General features: G+C 40.9%; 1 protein-coding gene across 2 annotated transcripts; it reads left to right on the top strand.

Annotated features, from left to right (window-relative positions):
- Positions 1-8,508: 8,508 nt before the first annotated feature.
- On the top strand, positions 8,509-11,026 carry LOC100697556 (SUN domain-containing protein 2). 2 transcript variants are annotated; one of them, XM_003456771.5, is made up of 9 exons: positions 8,509-8,815; positions 9,240-9,330; positions 9,459-9,613; positions 9,716-9,771; positions 9,880-10,015; positions 10,103-10,230; positions 10,326-10,499; positions 10,596-10,685; positions 10,880-11,026. In XM_003456771.5, the coding sequence occupies exons 2-9, from the start codon at positions 9,242-9,244 to the stop codon at positions 11,000-11,002; spliced, it is 951 nt and encodes a 316-aa protein (XP_003456819.2). In that variant the 5' UTR covers positions 8,509-8,815; positions 9,240-9,241; the 3' UTR covers positions 11,003-11,026. The 2 variants fall into 2 exon arrangements, with proteins under 2 accessions (XP_003456819.2, XP_005461622.1); XM_005461565.4 differs by lacking the exon at positions 8,509-8,815 and adding an exon at positions 8,861-9,112.
- Positions 11,027-16,152: the final 5,126 nt, after the last annotated feature.

Raw genomic sequence — 16,152 nt, 5'->3', positions numbered from 1 at the left:
CCTCTTTTTTGTTTTTGAGCTACTATGAAAAGGTTTTTTCTTTATTATTATTTTTGGGTCTTTAGTAGTTAGTGCAGTGAAGAGGAGACAGGACAGCAGAGCGAGCGAGTAGGAGAACATGCTGCAAAGGGCCTCGGGCCTGACTTGAGCCCGACCACTGAATTTAGTTTTTCAGCATATGATCTGACACCACTTGTGCCAAAAATCCGGACAAATGTCATTTGACCAAGGAGCAAATCTGAGCCAAATAGACTGATCATTTTTTTCATGTGGCGTCTCATCAGAGGACACTTTTCCTTTTCCAAGCTCCTGTAGAACTGGCAGAAAAATCCTGGAAGCGCTGTCTGAATTCTGTTTCGAGACATGTAATCACAGACACATATTTCCAATTTTTTAGCAGAAAGGTTGGCCTGTGGATAAGCAGTTCTGATCTTGGACAGTGTGGGGAAGTGCACAACGTTGAAGTTGCGCAGTTGTGTCTTAAAGAGATTGACCTTCACACAAAATGCTTTCATGTGCGCATAAAGTTGTGGTACAAGCTGCTCTTTCCCTTGTGGGCTCTTGTTCGGGGTGGTTAAATGATCAGTAAGATCAACTAAAAATGCAAGGTCTGCCAACCATAGAGGGTCATTCAGCTCATGAAGAGGTCGGTCCTTCTCTTTCAAAAATGGTCAATTTCTGATCTCAGGGAGTAAAGACGCTTCAGCACGGCGCCGCGGCTTAGCCAGCGCGCCTCCGAGTGGTAGAGTAGATCCCCATATTCGGCATCCACGTCCGAAAGGAAAGCCTGAAATTCTCTGTGGTACAGTCCTCTTGCTCGAATTATGTTGACAGTTTTTACAATAGTGTTCATTACATCTCCAAGATTGACTGTCTTGGCACAAAGGGCTTCTTGGTGAACAGTACGGTGCATTTTAACAGCCTCACCTCCAGCCTCTTTCACCTCAGCGCACATCATAGACGCCATTCCTTTGTGTGCACCCGCCATAGCTGGAGCCCCGTCTGTTGTATCTTCACACAGCTTGTCCCATTTTGTCAGTTGAGTCTGACACAGCTTCAAAAGTATCCATACCCGTTGTTGTGCCTTTTAGACTCTTAAGATCGAGCAGCTCCTCTGCAACTCCACGTCTTGCGAGGAGTTGGGCCACCTCATAGCTGGCTATTGTAGCCTTTTCCTGGACTTTTTGAGCACAAAAAAAATACTGTTGCTGACCCTGCAGGACAGCTACTGTTTACTTTACTTTCTGCTCTCGCTCAGCACCAGTGTAGGATGCATAGACCTGATGTTTGGTTTCATAATGACGTCGTACATTATACTCTTTCATAACTGCCACAGTTTCAGTGCAGATAAAACAGACACTTCCCCTTGAATTCTTTGAAGAAATATTCACTCTCCCACCGTGTCTGAAATTTTCTGCACTCACTTTCTACCTTTCGCTTCTTTGGTTCTGCCATGTTCAGTAACTTGGGGTAAATTTCTTCTAGGATTGTCCTTTTTGGTGGAGCAACTGCCTTGATCAACAGTAGCTTGCCCTGGTGTTAAAACTAAGAAGTGCAATACACTCAAGCAAAAGTTGAAGTGCGGGCCAATTAAAAATGGACCGCGGGCCGTAGTTTGGACACCCCTGCTATAGACATTAGCACACACTCCAACAGGTTTTCATCCTCTAGAGTCACTTGGATGACACTGAAAACACTACGTCCAGATAAACTCCGTGTATATAGTGAGTTATCTTACTTATTTTATGTTTGTTTGTATTTTATTTCAACATATATTTATTGAGCAATTCACATGTTTGTATGATAATGGAATTTACAGCATCAGATAGTTGCTCTGTTTTTGTACATTAAGATCACATAGCATAACAAAACATTAGATAACATGGTACAATACCCTCCCACACGCCCACAACCCCAGTCCCAGCTGTCCAGCTAGCTTGTCATAACGAGAAGCCAAGAAACTATAACTGCTTGTTATAGCTGAAGAAATGTAGAGAGAGGTGCCCAAATTTTACTGAAAGAAGAGTCTATCACAAAAAGAATATGGTATTCGCGCCAGATGTAGTGTATTTTCCAGCTCATTAAGCCAGAGCTTTAAGGGGGGTGCATCTCTCTTCTTGCAATGAGTGAGAATAAGTTTCTTTGCAATAACAAAACAATAGGATATAAAACATGGCTTTGCACTTTCCATTCCCACAGTATCATCAAATATGCCCAGAATAATTATTAGTGGATCAGGGTTCAACTGCACATGAAGAATTTGAGAGATTAAATCAAAGATGTCGGCCCAATATTTTTTTTGCCTTGGGACAAAAAACAAAACTGGGGCTTAACGTATCTTCAGCTAGGGAGCATTTCTCACAGATAGGAGAGACCTCAGGGTATATTTTATTGAACCTTTCTCTTGAAAAGTGTAGAGCATGTAAAGTTTGAAACTGAATCAAGCAGTGTCTTGCATTATAGGAGCATTTATGGATATTCTGCAACCCTTCTTCCCATTGATCTCTGTGATTGTGATACCTAATTCTTCTTCCCATTTAGATTTGATAAAGGATGAGCTCACATGGCTTATTGACATTAGATTCTGATAGGTGCGGAAGAAAAATTTCTCACTACAAGGGGAAAGTTGGAGACACTTGTCGAGACCGGAGATGTTGAGACTCTCAAAGCCCGTACGTATTTCCTGACATAGTCTCTTATCTGCAGGTATCTAAAAAAGTCTCTCCCTGGTAGCTTGTATATCTCTTGTAACTGCTTGAAAGAGGCAAAGACACCCTCCCAGTATAGATTACTGATTGTGCAAAGTCCTACCTGTTTCCAAAGTCTAAATGTATTGTCTAGAATAGACGCTTTAAAACATGGATTCCCTACAATGGGTGTAATAGGGGATAGAGACTTCAAATTAAAGTGTAGCTTGATCTGCTTAAGAATGCGTGTGGTGCTATGTATTACCAAATTGCCGTCATATATAGACTTATCAATGGGCAGGGGAGACAGCAGTATAGCTCCTATACAGTAAGGCTGACAAGCTTCCAGCTCCAGTTGCAACCATGTGAGGGGGTTGCCGTTGTCAGCTAACCAGTATGTCATGAATTTTATACGCACAGCCCAGTAATAGAACAAGAAATTCGGAAGCGCTAACCCTCCCTCTGTTTTAGACTTGCAAAGATGTTTCCCAGCAATTCCATGTGTTTTATTGCCCCATAAAAAAGGTAAGATGAGTGAATTTAGGTTTTGAAAAAATGTTTTAGGAAGGAACACAGGGAGATTTTGAAATAAGTACAACCACTTAGGCAAAATGATCATCTTTATATGATTAACTCTACCAATGAGTGATTTAGGAAGCGTATTCCAGAACTGTTTACTTGACTGAAGCTCAGATATTAAGGGAGAAAAGTTAGATTTGAATGGAGAGGAATAGCTTTTTGTAACCTGAATGCCCAGATAAGTGAGCTTCTCATAAGCCATACTGAATGGGAGGTTTTGCAGCCATGATGGGTTACTCACATGTATGGGTATTGGTTCACTTTTATTCAGATTGATCCTGTATCCAGAGAAAGACCCAAATCACTTAATTTTGTCTATTATGGCAGGAATAGTCTTTCCCGGTTGGGTGATATATAATAACACATCATCTGCATTGAGTGAGATTTTATTATTAGTTGTATCAGTATTATAACCAGAAATAGTTGGATCTTTTTGCGTATGCTTTCAGCAAGGGGCTCTATTGCCAAGGCAAATATCAACAGGCAGAGGGGGGCATCCCTGTTTTGTCCCTCTATATAAGCCAAAGGATGGTGATGGAATCTGGTTGGTAAGAACGCGAGCATTGACATAAAGCAACTTCACCATTGAAATACATTTTTTAACCCAATTTCAATCTTTCTAATATTTCAAACAAATAGGGCCATTCGATCTGGTCCAATGCCTTCTCAGCGTCGCGTGCCAAAACTGCCACCTCTTCTTTAGGTCTGGCAGTGGAGTAAATAGTGGAGTCCCGCTCTATCTGCCATTCCCGAACAGAGATAAGCAAGTTTCTCCGTGACTGCAACTGCCAGTCAAAGCTGTGAAGATGAGGTTTTAGCCCAATTGAACAGCCTTGTGTTATATGATGCAAAATACATCCTGAAATTATGATGATAGAGCAAGCCAAGTAGAAGCAACTAAAAAAATGAAGATAAAAAAAAGATATTCAGGTTAACTTATTGTACTTGTATGTATGTGTGACTTTACAATGTGAAAAGGCATTATGGCTCCTTAGAGGAGCTTAACTGTAAATCCTGCTGAGCGTGAGGAGCACCAGTGATAGTTTTAGAAAAAATCCTTCAGAATAAACGTTTTATTCACTAGGGACCTAGCATTTACCAGGCCAATCCTGGCGGTGAGCGGCGGATCCCTGTGGCTAGCCGTCCTAGAAGCCCGACACAGAGGCCGCAGGTTCTGCAGATTCACACCACGCCGGCGGGGACGAGGAGAGCAGGGTTTTCGGGACTGGGACGTCCCATCCAGGCCGAGGACAGGTACCAGCCAGGCACAGACAGGATCCAACGATCGCCGAGAGAAATGGAGGTTTGGCACCGCTCCTTGTTTTCTGGATAAGGGCTTAAGAGAATACCTTAAAGAAGCTTTCAGCTTCACCAGGAAGCCAGCCCGGCGACCCCGGCGACGGCACTTATGCCGGAGTGGTGGATCTGGAACACGGCACAGGTGAGCCGGGATCTCCGATATTAGCGGGGGCAAAGTTTTATGTCCAGCTTGGTTCCACTTTGCCCAGCCTTTGGCAGAAGGTCGGAGATCCAATAGGGTTAGGCGATCATACACCAAGAGAGAGTTGGCATTTATTACAATAGTCAATAAAATCAAAACAAACAAACATAACACTGGCAGTGACAGACGGCAAGCCACACACACCGGCGCCATCTTGCACACCTGCTGTTATAACCTGAAACAGATGCTTTGTTTTTTAAATAAGGTGTTTATACAGGTACATACACTAAAGTTCCCATTATGTCATTATAATTATTCATAAAACAATGGCACTATATTCTAATGACTTACATGAGGAACAAAGGTGTGGTGCACCTCCAGCGCTTGAAGAAAAATGGCCCAAAACCTCGTCTTCATCATTTCAAAAAGCACGCTCTATAATAAAGCGTTCCCTGAAATATTGAGAGTTGAAGCGCCGGGCTCCCACACCTTGAACTGACCTCTTGTAGGGAGCGATGAGGGGGAGTGGATGTTGGAGACATGGGTACCCTCCATCTGTGAGGATGAAATGCACTGGAGGAGGGTAAATGGCCTGCTGGTACCGTGGGCTGTTGTGGAGCACCCTGGCGTCATGCACTGACCCAGGCCAGCCCACATGTGTATCGATGAAGCGGCCCTGATGGTCACAAAAGCCCCTACAGGAGTATGGAGGGGGACAATTTCCTGTTCCGATAGTACTAACCATCAATAGCCACCACCTCCTCTGTGACCCTGTGGACGATAAAGTGAACAGTGGAACGAGGTATTGCAAACGCTCTAGAAACTACGCTGCAGGATGCTCCACTTGCCAGCCAGAAAAGAAACAAGGACCTCAATTGTGGCACCCCAACCATGTGTCCGATTCTGGTTAAGTCTGTTCAGCACCACTTTCAGAGACTCCCTGCTCAGGAGAAAATCAGGCCTAGTGTCCTCATTATTAAAAAACCTGTCCAGGACTGGGACACTCAGGTTAATCCTGCAGTACTGTGGTCTGGTCTGGTGAAGGAAAATGTGGAAAATAACAGAAACTCTTTTATTCTTGTCATTATTATGAACGTTGCTGTTGCTCTTCTTTAAAAAAAAAAAAACAAACAAACAAAAAAAAAAACAATTTTATGTGTCAAAACATTATTTTGATTATTAGCATTTGATGACTATTACCTGACCATCCAGTCTACAACCCACACAAGTGGCTCAGGTAGTGCAGCTCATCCAAGATGGCACATCAATGCGAGCTGTGGCAAAAAGGTTTGCTGTGTCTGCCAGTGTAGTGCCCAGAGGCGCTACCAGGAGACAGGCCAGTACATCAGGAGACGTGGAGGAAGCCGTAGGAGGGCAACAACACAGCAGCAGGACCGCTACTTCCGCCTTTGTGCAAAGAGAACCAGGAGATGCACTGCCAGAGCCCTGCAAAATGACCTCCAGCAGGCCACAAATGTGCATGTGTCTGCTCAAACGGTCAGAAACAGACTCCATGAGGGTGGCACGAGGGCCCGAGGTCCACAGGTGGGGGTTGTGCTTACAGCCCAACACCGTGCAGGACGTTTGGCATTCACCACTACCGCCCTTTGCTCTTCACAGAAGAAAGCAGGTTCACACTTAGCACATGTGACAGAGTCTGGAGATGCCGTGGAGAACATTCTGCTGCCTGCAACATCCTTCAGCATAACTGGTTTGGCAGTGGGTCAGTAACGGTGTGGGGTGGCATTTCTTTGGGGGGCTGCACAGCCCTACATATGCTTGCCAGAGGTAGCCTGACTGCCATTAGGTACCGAGATGAGATCCTCAGACCCCTTGTGAGAACATATGCTGGTGTGGTTGGCCCTGGGTTCCACCTAATGCAAGACAGTGCTAGACAGGGCTAAACTCCTTAGAGAAAACTCGGACATTCCACCGGCCATTGAGCTGCACATTGAAAGGGCACACAGAGCACTCGCCCCCAAGTCTGCTTCTGCTGAGACACCCAGATCGATAGTGATCAAATTTCACCACTACAAAACAAAAGAGAATATTCTACACAAAGCATGGATAAAGAAAGCCATAATGGTGAATGATCTGAATATATTTTTGATCTTGACTATCCCACGGCTGTGCTGAATAAACGAAAAGAATACAAAGAAGTGCAGCGGGCGCTGAGGGAGAGGAAAATCCGCTTCCAGACACCGTACCCAGCCAGGCTCAGGGTATTCTACGAGGAGGGAGGAGGGAACAAAAGATTTGAAGGACCGAGGACTCCCGGTCAAGATTTACAGAAGGAAATCTCCTCAGTAAGAACCAAAATAATAATAAAAAGTAGTTATAAACAAAAGGTACGGTACTGTTATCCACCCTGATTTACCTCCCCCTCCTACATGTCTGATTGCATTTGAGCATCCCATATAAAAGTGAAAATATTTTTCTCTTTGCTTCCTTTTTGAGTAAATAAAACCTTACAACTGAGGACCTTTTCTTTTCCTAATGGCATGAACAATTGTTTTCAATGGACTAAAACACCATGGAGGGCCCTTCCTCTGCAAAACGGGACCTCCCCCCCCAAAGCCAGATATTTAATCTGGCAAGCTAAAGACACCGTTCATAAACACCCTTACTTTGGAAACCACTGTTTTGCAAATATATGTTCCCCAGAAGAGTTTTTGGTTCATATCACAAAGTTACTTTCTTTTAGTTTTTAAGGCCTCTTTTCCAGGCTCAATGTAGCAGACTTATTGCTTGTTGCTAGATATGGTACAAAAATTATAAAAATTATCTCCTTCGATGTCAGTGGAATACTCAACCCTATGAAATGCTTCAAGATATTATCAAACACGAAAAAAGAGAAGGCAGATAATGTATATTTACAAGAGGCACATCTAGATGACACAGAACATAAAAACCTGCAAAAGATGGGTTTCACTAGAATATTCTTCTCATTGCATAAATCAAAATTTAAGGGGGGAGGGTGTCGCAATTTGGGGGAAAGATAGAAGGATCTGAATTCACTCTGATTAGCGTATATAATCCACCTGGTAATACGTTGTCCTTTTACAAGAAGATAACAGATTATCCCATGGTCAGCAACAACACTCAGATTTAAACTCAGGGTTGGCCATTTTTGGGATGCAACAAAGAAAGAAAGACACAAGCACAAAAGTATGTGTGTGAAAAAATACTGTGCACGTTTGGATATGTTTCAATAAACACACAGATTCAGGTTCACACTGAGGCATGTCAGCAGCCACAGATCTGAGTATTCCAACCAAAGAGGGGGGAATCAGCAGCCTTTGAGAATAGAGAGAAAAAGGTACAATTGCACCACCCAGCGGCTATTTTCCTTTATTACAATCATAGAGACCGAACAATTTATCTTTCTGTCAACGTAGGTTGCTACTCAACCAAATAGAATATTATATATCTCATAAAATAATTAAAGCTCATTAATCCTGACAGTCAGAGTCTTAATCTTCTTTTTTCTCATTCTAAAGACGAACAGCATACTTTATGTCTAAAGTCCTACTACTCTGTGGGATTTTATGAGCATGTCTGCTGCACATCATACGCTGCAAACAGTAAAGTGGATGAGACTGAGTAAACTCCCAATGGGACTCATAATAGCACATTATGTCATGTGCTAAAACCCTCAGTCTCAGAGAACATATGCATAGAAGAGCAAGCATTTCTTTGTGGCTGATGTCAATTCTCATTCGCCTAAGCCCCATTCACACACCCCATGACAATATGCAAACCACTGTATTGCTGCAGTTGAGCAATGCGAGAGGAATTAGCACTCTGGTTGTTGGAGTTGTTATCAGACTCCACGAGCCTTTAAAAATGTGTAACGTATAAATCATGGACACAAACAAAAGAGATCTGCCTCATAAGGGTTCTGCATTACCGACAAATATGGAAAAAAGAAGAAACTAAATTGATTTCACAGCTCATCGCAATTTATTCCAACTTTTTTCCTCTGACCTGCTCGTAAACAAATGATCACCTAGGCAACCGGAGCCTCGGACATGCGCATGGGACCGGCTGGCAGCTGCATAGCGATGCGCGAGGACCAAATAGCTTCCAGTGTGTACGCAGCTTAATGGTAAGTAGTGTCGAATCACGTCAACATAAGAAAGATTAAAGCTGGAAGATTTGAAGAGCATTTCAACCCAACTCAGATACTGTACCCTCAGTTAGCGGAGTTGTGTACCTTCTGTGCGCATGCGCTTGGAATACGTGTACGTCATAAGGTGGAAAGAGCAAAAACTTTCGTATGACGTCAAATATTCGAATCTGCAAGATTAACTTAGCAGCAAGAGGTCTCGATAGGACAGCATTCACTGCAACGACTCCCGTTTATCTGTGTTTATTTACTGATTATTCTGATTATTTGGCGAAAGTAAGTACCAAATCTTTAAAATATGATTTCCCAAAGAAGGCAACAAGGTCTGCAAGATTTTGTTGCACAATATATGTTTTATATTTGTATTTTTAAAAAAAATCCTTCCCATATTTGTCTTTCACAGCTATGCTGAGAAAAAGCAGTCGGTTACAGTCTACTGGCTATTATAATAGCACCGACGAACCAGTCATCTCCTATAAGGAGACACTGTATCGGTAAGTGTTTGTATGCATATGTGTTTTGCTGTCAAACGTGTGTATACACCCATGTCATGTATGCTTTCATAAAACAGTCAGCAGTTCTCAAACATACTTTTGTTCTCATTTGGTTTTATTTCATTCAGAGTTTTCAAAAGGCGTCGATTTCATTTCCGAAACGGCGAGGAACTTCACTTGGAACATGACTTGGAATATGACATTTGTACAAGTGACGCGGAGCCTGGATTTGGCTCAACAAAAAGAAAAACATTTCTCCTCATCCTTCTGCTCTTCTCTTTTGGTAAATGATCCCTTTCCACAAACCATTGCATCCTCTCCAGTACCAATATGTGATTTTCTTTTGAATTAACATCTCATCACATGATTTCTCTTCATCCACCAGGTCTACTCTTCAGTCTGGCAATTTTCACCAGCATCCCCTCTGTCATCATGACAAACGTACTTATGCAGTTTATAAGAACAAAAAAAGGAAAACAATCCTGAACAGATAGTAATATCGTAAAGGTGTTTACATTAAACATAAACAAATTCTTTTTGCAATTATAGATATTCACTACAAGCACCAAGGAGGCTAGGAAACAACTGGAGGAGCTTCAAAGTGAACTGGCCAGACTGAAAGAGAAATTCGACTTTCTAGTTCCGGTGGCAGACAGGTTGCCAAATTTTGCCCTGGAGTCACTCGGTAAGTCAGAAACTCAAACTGCCAGTTAGGTCCAAAAAAAATATGTTGTTGTTTTGGAATTTCTTTCTCACTGTTTTTTATCTATAGGAGCTAGAATCATTTACGATAAGACGTCAGAAAGCTATCCCCCTGATAAACCATTGCTACAAATCTTTGGTTTCACGTTAAGTTGTCCCAACCAGCGACCAGGCATAAGCCCGAGAATCCTTCTTGAGGTAAAAACACGTATTCCACAAAGCAAATATGTCATGATATAATAGTCCGACCGCTTTGCCCTTTACTCAACTCTATTTTCCTTTTTCCTCTTTAGGGCCGGGCACCAATGCTTCCGGGTCAGTGCTGGGCGTTTGGTGGTAGCCAGGGACAGGTTTCCATTGAACTGGCCCAATACATCACCATCAGCCACGTGTCACTGGGGCACATACCACAGATGCTATCTCCAGATCTGACCGTGTCAAGTGCGCCCAGGACGTTTTCAGTATTTGTAAGTCACAGATTCCTCAGTACCACATGATTGAACTTTTGCATACATATACAGTATGTTATAGGAAAACTTGATATGCATCTCTTTGTGTCTCAGGGAAATCAACATACTGAGGATCCAGTCATTTATCTGGGTACCTTCCAATATGACCCAAATGGAGGGCCACTTCAAACATTTAAAATAGCCGTGAGTCCACTGTGCCATTGTTCACATGCACATCCACTTTTTTTCACAAACTTTTTAGAAAATAATAATTGTAGATTATCCCCTATATCCTCTTGTAGTAATGACAATATCTCTAAATTTACCATCTTGTCACCCTTTTAACAGTCACAGATGTTTTATTCAACTAACTGTTATTTATCTTTCTTGTCTCACAGCAATCTAACATCAGTGTGGTGAAGTACGTGACACTACGGATTCATGACAACTGGGGCAATTCCCAGTACTCGTGTATCTACAGTTTTAGAGTTCATGGCAAACTAGCATGGCATGAACACTAAAACTAATTTAATAATTTATTAAAACATTGCTTTAAAAAAATCATGTGTGTCCTTTGAAAGTTCTTAAATGACTGTGTATATTATGATACAAAATTACTAATTACAAAACACCTCGAACAGATTATTTAGATTTGACGTACTGAACAATAAGCCAGATGACAAACACTATGGGCCTGAGCAAGAAAAGCAGATCTCGATAGAGGAATGATACAGGATCCAAAAGGCTCCGAGCCTAGCCAGCTACAAAACTGTAATTACTGTGAAACACGGGATAGAACTGCCTATAGAGGGTATAACGTAGAAGTGGGTATTTCATGTTTTACAATATAAATAGAGCCAACATTAAATAAATTACATTTGGATGGTTGACTTTAACTCAGTTTAATCAAATACAGTGCCAAGTATTACTTCCATTTCACATCACTTTTTAAAGTTCTACTCTGGTACATCTCCGAGACAAATACAACTACATTTGAAAGCTTTAGTTAGTTATATTTAAGAGCAATATCTCATAATATTTCTCATATTTAGTGAAAAAGAAACCACAAGGCATGATCTTGAATCCTGTTTACATTATACATGCTTTCCTTAGGCAGTATCATCAGAAGGCATAGCATGCCTTTTCACTGCAATGCAGATGACACCCAGCTCTATCTATCCATGCAGCCAGATAACACCCACCAATTAGTTAAACTGCAGGAATGTCTTAAAGACATGAAGACCTGGATGGCCTCTAATTTTCTGCTTCTAATTTAGATAAAACTGAGGTTATTGTACTCGGCCCTAAAAATCTTAGAAATATGGTATCTAAGCAGATTCTTACTCTGGATGGCATTACCTTGGCCTCCAGTAACGCTGTGAGGAACTTTGGAGTCATTTTTGACCAGGATATGTCCTTCAATGCACTTATTAAACAAATATGTAGGACTGCTTTCTTCCATTTGTGCAACATCTCTAAAATTAGAAATATTCTGTCTCAGAGTAACGCTGAAAAACTAATTCATGCATTTATTACCTCAAGGCTGGACTACTGTAATTCAGTATTATCAGGATGTCCTAAAAACTCCCTGAAAAGCCTTCAGTTTATCCAAAATGCTGCAGCAAGAGTCCTGACAGGGACTAGAAAGAGAGAGCATATTTCTCCTGTATTGGCTTCCCTTCATTGGTTTCCTGTTAAATCCAGGATTAAATTCATAATCCTGCTCCTCACATACAAGGTCTTAAATAATCAGGCCCCATCTTATCTTAATGACCTTGTAGTACCATATCACCCCATTAGAGCACTTTGCTCTCGCACTGCAGGCTTACTTGTCGTTCCTAGAGTATTTAAAAGTAGAATGGGAGGCAGAGCCTTCAGTTTTTAGGCCCCTCTTCTGTGGAACCAGCTTCCAGTTTGGATTCAGGAGACAGACACTATCTCTACTTTTAAGATTAGTCTTAAAACTTTCATTTTTGCTAAAGCATATAGTTAGGGCTGGACCAGGTGACCCCTTAAGCTGGGCATACACTGTGCAATTTTTTCAGTCACGTTATTCAGCTCCTGCTCAAACTGTACAATTGACTCGCAGGGGTTAGAAGTTCGTAGGTCACGATGCAGCGTCTCACACTATACGGCCCGATGCTCTGATGCGACCTGAGTGCTCACACTGTGCGTCCCTAACGTGAAGGTTATAACACAAAATCTGTCTCTCGCTCTCCCTCTCTGTCAGTTTAAACTTGCTATTGACAACACAATAAAACACCCATCGGTTAAAAAGTAATGAATACTCTGAGTAGTTTTTGAGAAGAGTACTTTGTACTTTTACTCAAGTATTTTTTTAACACCAGTACTTTTACTTGTAATTGAGTACAATTTAACCAATGTAACAGTACTTGTACTTGAGTACAAATTTTGAGTACTCTTTCCACCTCTGCCGCTCAGTGTGTGTGTGTGTGTGTGTATGTGTGTGTCTGGGTGCATAAGTGTGTGTGCACATGTGTCCATATTTCTAATTGTGTGTATCTGCTGGCTGTTCTTTCTTGCTTTTTAAAACTTTTTACCAGTTCAATTTTTCACAGTTGAACAACAAGTAGTTCTGAGGGAACTTTACCTTGTTCAGCTTTTTTTCAGCTGGCCATTTTGCTTTTCTAATATTTCTGCTTAAGTTATTACTTTTCTCCTAAATTATAGTATTTCTGCTATTATGTTGCATTTCTACTAAGTTATGCTATTATACTACTTTATATTAAGTTATACTCTTACACCATTTCTTCCAAGTTGTTATGTTTGTGCTAAATATTAACATGCTGCTGTATTACATCACTTCTGCTATGTTGTACTATTTCTGCCAAGTCACTATGTTTCTGCAAAGTTATTTTGTTTCTTCTTAGAAATTTCATTTCTACAAAGTTATTACATTTTTGATAAGTTGTTATGCGTCTGCAAAGGTATTACAATTTCAACAACTTTTCAGATACTGACTTCAGCTTCTTCAGCTATTTTCTGCTATTTTCAGCTTTTTCAGCTGTTTTCAGCAGACAGTTTCAACCGTACAGCGTTAACACAGCATTTTCGCAGGGAATGCAAATGTTTGTAGTTTGCTTGTACTGGGTTCTACTGTAAGTGCTCTATATTTCAGCATGACATACTGTATGTGTCCTACATTGAGAAGACTTGAAGCTGCTCATTTTCTTAGAATGGAGCTAAAGATGAAACCCCCAAAACCCAAACAAACTTTCATAAGAGATCTTTATTCTGCAATAAGGGACGCTGAAAACCTAATAAAGTTATCATTAAAAATACAAAAATGTAAAATAATCATCAGTCATGCACAAAATCAAAACAATCTGTTTATGCAATACCAGGTGCTGTAACCTTTTCCACTTCTGCACACAAACATCAGAGGGCGCTGCTGCTTACTCAGTGGAGACAGCATCAACAAATATCAATGAGATCTTAACAGTTGGGGATTTTGCTCAGAAAAACTACAAATGATAGTTTAAATACTAAAACTAGTCTTTTAGACAGTTTTCTAGTAGAGGTTTGGGTTGTGAGTTCTACACAATGAACACTTTCATAGATGCTGCAATGTCAAATTCTTCATGCGTGTACATGCACAGACCACATGTGCATACTGTTGTGCACATAAAACTCACAGATGTATATGACAACTCAGGTTTGTGGCATAAAATGTGTATTCTTATTTTTAAAAATGTAATACATATACATTTAATACAGTTTTAATAGACACCTTTCAACACAGCCTATGCCTGATTCTCATACCTGCATTAGTTTACTCATAATGTTTAAAAAAAGCAGATGTAAATCTAAAATCTAGGCAAATCTGTAGCTGCCAGCTGTCCTCTAGGCTTCACCTCCAAAAAAACTGTGTCTCTGAACATGGACCTCAACAGTGTTTGTGGTCTCATAAGCTCTCCTGTGAATTTTACTTTGCATACTTGGATTGTTCAAATGACTAATATATTATGCTAAATATGACAGATTTTTCCACAGTGGATATGATGGTAAGAGTTAATAAACCTCTATTAACGTCTCTCTCTGTAGTCGGTTAATTCTTAGATTTAGCAATGAAAATGAATTTAAAACAAAACATAGATGACATTTTGTCGCCTCGGCAACCACCAAGATCTCACTGCCTACAGACATTCAGTAACTCTTATTGGATAGTGTTAATAAATATATTTCACTAAATATAAAAGTTTTCCACCTGTCCTAGTTAAATTATGAAAGAAGTTTTCATGCGTGAGAATCTCTAAAATGTCGAATACTTTTCAACTGAACAGTCGTCTTCTACTTTGGTTAGGTTTTTTTTAACACTTATATTTTCTTTTGTTTTATTTTTTACTGCAATTCCTGTACAGTAGTTTCTACAGTGTTATTTCAGTAGGTGCTACAAAATAAAAGCCTTTCCTTTACAGTAGGTTTGTGGGCATTTTATTTTGAATTGTTCCAATCATGGAACTTCAAAGGAACAGCACTTCAAAGAAACAGGTGGTGATGTCACAGTGCACATTCTACTGGCAAATCCCTTAAATAGGGGTGAAACTCAACCAACTTTAGTTAATCTCAGATGGGAGAAACACAAAACAACCTGGTTGTTAAAACAAAGACAAGGCAGACGCAGAGAAACGCAGACGCAAACGCTGAAACATCTAAAATGGCAGAAGCAAAAACAAAAATGGTCGTCACACCAAAAATAACTATCTTGCAAAGGCCAAAAAATGAGCTTGAAAAAGCTGAAAGACCAAATCCTGGAAAGTCTCCTGTGGCACAAGCTCAAACAGAAATGGTCGTCACACCAAAAATAACTATCTTGCAAAGACCAAAAAATGAGCTTGAAAATGCCGGAAGACCAAATCCTGGAAAGTCTGCTGTGGCACAAGCTCAAACAGAAATGGTCGTCACACCAAAAATAACTATCTTGCAAAGACCAAAAAATGAGCTTGAAAATGCCGGAAGACCAAATCCTGGAAAGTCTTCTGTGGCACAAGCTCAAACAGAAATGGTCGTCACACCAAAAATAACTATCTTGCAAAGACCAAAAAATGAGCTTGAAAATGCCGGAAGACCAAATCCTGGAAAGTCTGCTGTGGCACAAGCTCAAACAGAAATGGTCGTCACACCAAAAATAACTATCTTGCAAAGACCAAAAACTGAGCTTGAAAACGCCGGAAGACCAAATCCTGGAAAGTCTGCTGTGGCAGAAATTCAAAAGGAAATGGTTGTGAAACCAAAGAAAACCAAAAAGCAAAAAGAGAAAAGAGTGGCCGAGGAACCAAGAAGACCAATTACTCGGGCATATGCTCGGGCTCTTCTAGAAGCTCAAAACATCATGGCTGATGGAACAAACCCGAGTAATAAAGAAATGCCAGAAATACCAGAAAACACTGAAGCATCTTCTGAAAGGCAAAACCCTGAATCCCTCACTCTTTCAGAAGCAAAGGAGGATATGAAGATGAAGAGAGAGGGAAATGTGAATAACCCCAGCGGACAGAACCCTGGGCCTAACAGAGGGACTTGGCAACATCAGCCCAATCCCACATTTACACCCCATCAGGGAAGAGTCCACTTTAATCCGTGGCACGAGATTGCTGCTCTCAGACAGCAACTGCAAGTCTCCCAAAACTATCAGAATGCCCTTTATTGGAAA

This window comes from Oreochromis niloticus, linkage group LG1, assembly GCF_001858045.2.
Source record: "Oreochromis niloticus isolate F11D_XX linkage group LG1, O_niloticus_UMD_NMBU, whole genome shotgun sequence".
NCBI lineage: Eukaryota > Metazoa > Chordata > Actinopteri > Cichliformes > Cichlidae > Oreochromis > Oreochromis niloticus.
The sequence above is the reverse complement of the archived record's forward strand: the minus strand, read 5'-3'. Positions and strand labels throughout refer to the sequence as shown.